General features: G+C 43.2%; 1 protein-coding gene across 1 annotated transcript in view; it reads left to right on the top strand.

Annotated features, from left to right (window-relative positions):
- The window catches only part of ARHGAP35 (Rho GTPase activating protein 35), a 30,827-nt gene that overhangs the window by 19,179 nt on the left and 4,211 nt on the right, over window positions 1-7,437 (top strand). Inside the window, exons 5-8 of the mRNA XM_059872480.1 lie at window positions 4,545-4,575; window positions 4,819-5,412; window positions 5,475-5,650; window positions 5,703-7,401. Coding sequence (XP_059728463.1) covers window positions 4,545-4,575; window positions 4,819-5,412; window positions 5,475-5,650; window positions 5,703-6,125 — 1,224 coding nt within the window. The 3' untranslated portion in view covers window positions 6,126-7,401. The remainder of the gene's footprint in view (window positions 1-4,544; window positions 4,576-4,818; window positions 5,413-5,474; window positions 5,651-5,702; window positions 7,402-7,437) is intronic.

Raw genomic sequence — 7,437 nt, 5'->3', positions numbered from 1 at the left:
TCCAGATTTTTTTAAAATTTTTTAAGAGGATTTTCAGGAATTTTCTGGGAATTTTCAGGAATATTTAAAAGATTTTTTAAGCAATTTTTTGGGAATTTTCGGGTTTTTTTAGGGGAATTTTTGAGATTTTTTTGTGATTTTTTAGTGATTTTTTTCCTGATTTTTTTTGATTTTTAGGAGGATTTTCAGGGATTTTATGGGAATTTTTCAGGAATTTTTTAAGATTTTTTAAGGAATTTTTTGGGAATTTTAGGGTTTTTTTAAGGGAATTTTTGAGATTTTTTTGCGATTTTTTAGTGAATTTTTCCAGATTTTATTTTAATTTTTGGGAGGATTTTTAGGGATTCTCCGGGAATTTTTCAGGAATTTTTCAGGAATTTTTTGAGGATTTTTTAAGGAATTTTTGGGGAATTTTAGGGTTTTTTAAGGAATTTTTGAGATTTTTTGTGATTTTTTAGTGAATTTTTCCAGATTTTTTTTAAATTTCTTAGGAGGATTTTCAGGAATTTTCTGGGAATTTTTCAGGAATTTTTCAGGAATTTTTGAGGATTTTTAAAGGAATTTTTTGCGGATTTTTTTAGGATTTTGGGGTATTTTTTGGAAATTTTGGGATTTTTTTGTGATTTTTTAAATGATTTTTTTGCGATTTTTTGGTGAATTTTTCCAGATTTTTTTATAATTTTTAGGAGGATTTTCAGGGATTTTCAAGGAATTTTTCAGGAATTTTTTGAGGATTTTTTAGGATTTTTTGGGGAATTTTGGGATTTTTTTTAGGAATTTTTGAGATTTTTTTGTGATTTTTTAGTGAATTTTTCCAGATTTATTTTTAATTTTTGGGAGGATTTTTAGGGATTTTCTGGGAATTTTTCAGGAATTTTTTAAAGATTTTTTGAGGATTTTTTTAGGAATTTTTTGAGGATTTTTTTAGGAATTTTGGGGTTTTTTTTGGAAATTTTGAGATTTTTTGACGATTTTTTTGAGGTTTTTTTGAGATTTTTTGGTGAATTTTTCCAGATTTTTTTTTAATTTTTTGGAGGATTTTCAGGGATTTTCTGGGAAATTTTCTACAGAGGAATTTTTTGAGGATTTTTTTAGGAATTTTTGAGGATTTTTTGGGGAATTTTTGGAAATTTTGCAAATTTTTGGTGATTTTTTTGTGATTTTTTTGAGATTTTTTAGTGAATTTTTCCTGATTTTTTTTAAATTTCTTAGGAGGATTTTCAGGAATTTTCTGGGAATTTTTCAGGAATTTTTCAGGAATTTTTTGAGGATTTTTAAAGGAATTTTTTGCGGATTTTTTTAGGATTTTGGGGTATTTTTTGGAAATTTTGGGATTTTTTTGTGATTTTTTAAATGATTTTTTTGCGATTTTTTGGTGAATTTTTCCAGATTTTTTTATAATTTTTAGGAGGATTTTCAGGGATTTTCAAGGAATTTTTCAGGAATTTTTTGAGGATTTTTTAGGATTTTTTGGGGAATTTTGGGATTTTTTTTAGGAATTTTTGAGATTTTTTTGTGATTTTTTAGTGAATTTTTCCAGATTTATTTTTAATTTTTGGGAGGATTTTTAGGGATTTTCTGGGAATTTTTCAGGAATTTTTTAAAGATTTTTTGAGGATTTTTTTAGGAATTTTTTGAGGATTTTTTTAGGAATTTTGGGGTTTTTTTTGGAAATTTTGAGATTTTTTGACGATTTTTTTGAGGTTTTTTTGAGATTTTTTGGTGAATTTTTCCAGATTTTTTTTTAATTTTTTGGAGGATTTTCAGGGATTTTCTGGGAAATTTTCAGGAATTTTTTGAGGATTTTTTTAGGAATTTTTTGAGGATTTTTTGGGGAATTTTTGGAAATTTTGCAAATTTTTGGTGATTTTTTTGTGATTTTTTTGAGATTTTTTAGTGAATTTTTCCTGATTTATTTTTAATTTTTGGGAGGATTTTCAGGAATTTTCTGGGAATTTTTCAGGAATTTTTTGCAGATTTTTTTAGGATTTTGGGGTATTTTTTGGAAATTTTGGGATTTTTTTGTGATTTTTTTAATGATTTTTTTTGCGATTTTTTGGTGAATTTTTCCAGATTTTTTTTTAATTTTCAGGAGGATTTTCAGGAATTTTCTGGGAATTTTTAGGAATTTTTGAGGATTTTTGAGGATTTTTTTAGGAATTTTTGGGTATTTTTTGGGTTTTTTGGTGATTTTTTTCCGATTTTTTTGCAATTTTTTGGTGAATTTTTCCAGATTTTTTTTTTTTTTAATTTTTAGGAGGATTTTCAGGAATTTTCTGGGAATTTTTCAGGAATTTTTTGCGGATTTTTTTAGGATTTTGGAGTATTTTTTGGAAATTTTGGGATTTTTTTGGTGATTTTTTTGTGATTTTTTTGCGATTTTTTGGTGAATTTTTCCAGATTTTTTTAAAATTTTTTAGGAGGATTTTCAGGGATTTTATGGGATTTTTTCAGGAATTTTTTGAGGATTTTTTAAGGAATTTTTTGGGAATTTTAGGGTTTTTTTAAGGGAATTTTTGAGATTTTTTTGTGATTTTTTAGTGAATTTTTCCAGATTTTTTTAAAATTTTTTAGGAGGATTTTCAGGGATTTTGTGGGAATTTTTCAGGAATTTTTCAGGAATTTTTTGAGGATTTTTTTAGGAATTTTTTGAGGATTTTTTGGGGAATTTTTGGAAATTTTGCAATTTTTTTGTGATTTTTTGGTGATTTTTTTGAGATTTTTTAGTGAATTTTTCCTGATTTTTTTTTTTAATTTTTGAGAGGATTTCCAGGAATTTTCTGGGATTTTTTCAGGATTTTTTGAGGATTTTTTTTAGGAATTTTGGGGAATTTTTTGGAAATTTTGGGATTTTTTTAAGTGGATTTTTTTGCGATTTTTTTAGTGAATTTTTCCAGATTTTTTTTTTAATCTTTGGGAGGATTTCCAGGAATTTTGTGGGAATTTTTCAGGAATTTTTTGAGGATTTTTTAGGAATTTTTTTGGAATTTTGGGATTTTTTTAGGGGAATTTTTGGGATTTTTTTAAGTGAATTTTTCCAGATTATTTTTAATTTTTGAGTGGATTTTCAGGAATTTTCTGGAAAATTTTCAGGAATTTTTTGAGGATTTTTTGGGGAATTTTTTGAAATTTTGCGAATTATTGGTGATTTTTTCTGATTTTTTTGCGATTTTTTGGTGAATTTTTCCAAATTTTTTTAATTTTTGGGAGGATTTTCAGGGATTTTCTGGGAATTTTTCAGGAATTTTTTGGGGAATTTCTGGAAATTTTGCAATTTTTTTTGTGATATTTTTTGCGATTTTTTAGTGAATTTTTCCAGATTTTTTTAAAATTTTTGGGACGATTTTCAGGGATTTTGTGGGAATTCTTCAGGAATTTTTTGAGGATTTTTTAGGAATTTTTTTTGGTGGTTTTTTGGTGAATTTTTCCAGATTTTTCTTTTAATTTTGGGAGAATTTTCAGGGATTTTTTGGGATTTTTTGGGGAATTTTTTGGGAATTTTTGAGGAATATTTTGGGAATTTTCAAGGAAATTTTGGTCCATTTTGGCCAATTTTTTGGGGCAATTTTTGGCCAATTTTGGAGGTTTTTTGGGGTCTTCTGACCATCAAGTGGTCACTCCACCATTGTCCACTCTCAGGTGACCCTGATGGTCAGGAGGAACCTGATGGTCACTGAGAACTTCTCCAGGGGAACTTTTGGGGCAATTTTGGTGGGAATTTTGGGTTTTTTGGAGGTGTTTTGGGGTCTACTGACCACCAAGTGGTCACTGTGGTGTTGTCCACCCCAGGGTAACCCTGGTGGTCAGGAGGAACCTGAAGGTCACTGAGAACTTCTCCAGGGGAACTTTTGGGGCAATTTTGGTGGGAATTTTGGGTATTTTGGAGGTGTTTTGGGGTCTACTGACCAATGAGTGGTCACTCCACCAATGTCCATCCCAGGGTGACCCTGGTGGTCAGGAGGAACCTGATGGTCACTGAGAACTTCTCCAGGGGAACTTTTGGGGCAATTTTGGTTGGAATTTTGGGTTTTTTGGAGGTGTTTTGGGGTCTTCTGACCACCAAATGGTCACTCTGGTGTTGTCCACCCCAGGGTCAGCCTGATGGTCAGGAGGAACCTGATGGTCAGCAGGAACCTGTCCTGGGTCATTTTTGGGGCAATTCTGGTTGGAATTTTGGGTATTTTGGAGGTGTTTTGGAATCTACTGACCACCAAATGGTCACTCCGGTGTTGTCCAACCCAGGGTGACCCTGATGGTCAGGAGGAACCTGATGGTCAGGAGGAACCTGTCCTGGGTCATTTTTGGGGCATTTTTGGTTGGAATTTTGGGTATTTTGGAGGTGTTTTGGGGTCTACTGACCACCAAATGGTCACTCTGGTGTTGTCCACCCCAGAGTGACCCTGGTGGTCAGGAGGAACTTGATGGTCACTGAGAACTTCTCCAGGGGAACTTCTGGGTCATTTTTGGTGGGAATTTTGGGTTTTTTGGAGGTGTTTTGGAATTTTCTGGCCACCAAATGGTCACTCTGGTGTTGTCCACCCCAGGGTGACCCTGGTGGTCAGGAGGAACCTGATGGTCAGCAGGAACCTGTCCTGGGTCATTTTTGGGGCAATTCTGGTTGGAATTTTGGGTATTTTGGAGGTTCTTTGGGGTCTTCTGACCATCAAGTGGTCACTCCACCATTGTCCACTCTAAGGTGACCCTGATGGTCAGGAGGAACCTGATGGTCACTGAGAACTTCTCCAGGGGGATTTCTGGGGCAATTTTGGTTGGAATTTTGGGTATTTTGGAGGTGTTTTGGGTTCTGCTGACCACCAGGTGGTCACTGTGGTGTTGTCCACCCCAGGGTCAGCCAACAACACCGCGTCAACCTGATGACCAGCGAGAACCTTTCCATCTGCTTCTGGCCCACCTTGATGCGGCCGGACTTCAGCACCATGGACGCGCTGACGGCCACCAGGACCTACCAGACAATCATCGAACTCTTCATCCACCAGTGCCCCTTCTTCTTCTCGCTCCGGCCACCTCCGGACACGCCCGGCTCGCCCGGTCCGGCTCCGGCCGCCGCCGCCTCCTTCCCGCCGCCGCCCGCCGCCGCCGCCGCCGCCGCCGTCACCTCCTCGGACGCCGTCGCCGCCGCCGGAGCCGCTGGAGTGACCGTCGGCGTGTCCGGCCAAAACGGGGACCCCTCCGGACGTGACGGACGGACGGACGGACGTGGTGGTGGTGGTGGTGGAGGGGGGAGGGGCTCTCGGACGTTGGCGGGGACGTTTGTCCCAGACTTTGGCCAGGCCGGACGGACGGATGGACGGATGGACAGATGGACGGACGGATGGGAGGGGATGCGAGAGGGTGAGGGGTGTCCCTGTGGTGGCCTGAGGGTCACTCGAGGTGGTCCAAGGGTCATCCAAGGTGGGCCAGAGTGGTCCAAGGGTCATCCTTGGTGGGCCAGGGTGGCCTGAGGGTCATCCAAGGTGGGCCAGGGTGGCCTGAGGGTCATCCGAGGTGGGCCAGGGTGGTCCAAGGGTCATCCAAGGTGGTCCAAGGTGGCCTGAGGGTCATCCAAGGTGGGCCAGGGTGGCCTGAGGGTCAGCTGAGGTGGTCTGAGGGTCATTCCAGGTGGTCCAAGGGTCATCCAAGGTGGGCCAGGGTGGTCCAAGGGTCATCCAAGGTTGTTCAAGGTGGCCTGAGGGTCATCCAAGGTGGTCCAAGGGTCATCCAGGGTGGGCCAGGGTGGCCTGAGGGTCACTCGAGGTGGTGCAGGGGTCATCCAAGGTGGGCCAGGGTGGTCCAAGGTGGTCCAAGGGTCATCCAAGGTTGTCCAAGGTGGCCTGAGGGTCATCCAAGGTGGTCCAAGGGTCATTCCAGGTGGTCCAAGGGTCATCCAAGGTGGGCCAGGGTGGTCCAAGGTGGTCCAAGAGTCATCCAACGTGGTCCAAGGTGTTCTGAGGGTCATTCAAGGTGGTCCAAGGGTCATTCCAGGTGGTCCAGGGTGGCCTGAGGGTCACTCGAGGTGGTCCAAGGTGGTCCAAGGGTCATCCAAGGTTTTCCAAGATGGCCTGAGGGTCATTCCAGGTGGTCTCAGGTGGTGCAAGTGTCATCCAACATGGTCCAAGGTGGCCTGAGGGTCATCCAAGGTGGTCCAGGGTGGCCTGAGGGTCACTCGAGGTGGTCCAAGGGTCATTCCAGGTGGTCCAAGGTGGCCTGAGGGTCATTCCAGGTGGTCCAAGGTGGCCTGAGGGTCATCCAAGGTGGTCCAAGGTGGCCTGAGGGTCATCCAGGGTGGCCCAAGGGTCGTCCAGCATTCACTGAGGTCCATCCGACGTTGTCCAGTGTAGCCCGAGGTTCATCCAAGGTGGTCCAGGGTGGCCTGAGGGTCATCCAGGGTGGCCTGAGGTGGTTGAAGGTCCAGCCAAGGTGGCCCAAGCTCCATCTGAGGTGTCTAAGGTGGTCCAAGATGGCCCCAGGTCCATCTGAGGTTGCCCAAGCTCCATCCCAGGAGATCCAGGGTGGCCCAGGGTGGTTGAAGGTCCAGCCAAGGTGGCCCAAGCTCCATCTGAGGTTGCCCAACATCCAGCCAAGATGGTCCATGGTGGCCCCAGGTCCATCCAAGGTGGCCCAAGCTCTATCCAAGGTTGCCCAAGGTGCTCTGAGGTGGCCCAAGGTGATTAAAGGTCCAGCCAAGGTTGTCCAAGCTCCATCTGAGGTGGTCACAGGTTGTTCAAGGTCCATCCAAGGTGGCCCAAGATGGCCCCGGGTCCATCCAAGGTGGCCCAAGGTCCATCCACGGTGGGCCAAGATTGTCCAAGGTCCATCTGAGGTGGCCCCAGGTTGTCCAAGGTCCATCCGAGGTGGCCCAGGGTCCATCCGAGGTGGCCCCAGGTCCATCTGAGGTGGCCCAGGTCCATCCGAGGTGGCCCAGGTCCATCCGAGGTGGCCCCAGATTCATGCAAGGTTCCCCAGGGTCCATCCGAGGTGGCCCAGGGTCCATCCAAGGTGGCCCCAGGTCCATCTGAGGTGGCCCCAGGTCCATCCGAGGTGGCCCAGGGTCTTTTCAAGGTCGTCCATGGTGGTTGAAGGTCCATCCGAGGTGGCCCAGGGTCTTTTCAAGGTCGTCCATGGTGGTTGAAGGTCCATCCGAGGTGGCCCCAAGTCCATCCGAGGTGGCCCAGGTCCATCCGAGGTGGCCCCAGGTCCATCCGAGGTTGCCCAGGGTCCATCCGAGGTTGCCCAGGGTCCATCCGAGGTGGCCCAGGGTCCATCCGAGGTGGCCCAGGTCCATCCGAGGTGGCCCCAGGTCCATCCGAGGTTGCCCAGGGTCCATCCGAGGTTGCCCAGGGTCCATCCGAGGTTGCCCAGGGTCCATCCGAGGTGGCCCAGGGTCCATCCGAGGTGGCCCAGGTCCATCCGAGGTGGCCCCAGGTCCATCCGAGGTTG

Source organism: Haemorhous mexicanus, chromosome 36, assembly GCF_027477595.1.
Source record: "Haemorhous mexicanus isolate bHaeMex1 chromosome 36, bHaeMex1.pri, whole genome shotgun sequence".
Taxonomy (NCBI): domain Eukaryota; kingdom Metazoa; phylum Chordata; class Aves; order Passeriformes; family Fringillidae; genus Haemorhous; species Haemorhous mexicanus.
The sequence above is the reverse complement of the archived record's forward strand: the minus strand, read 5'-3'. Positions and strand labels throughout refer to the sequence as shown.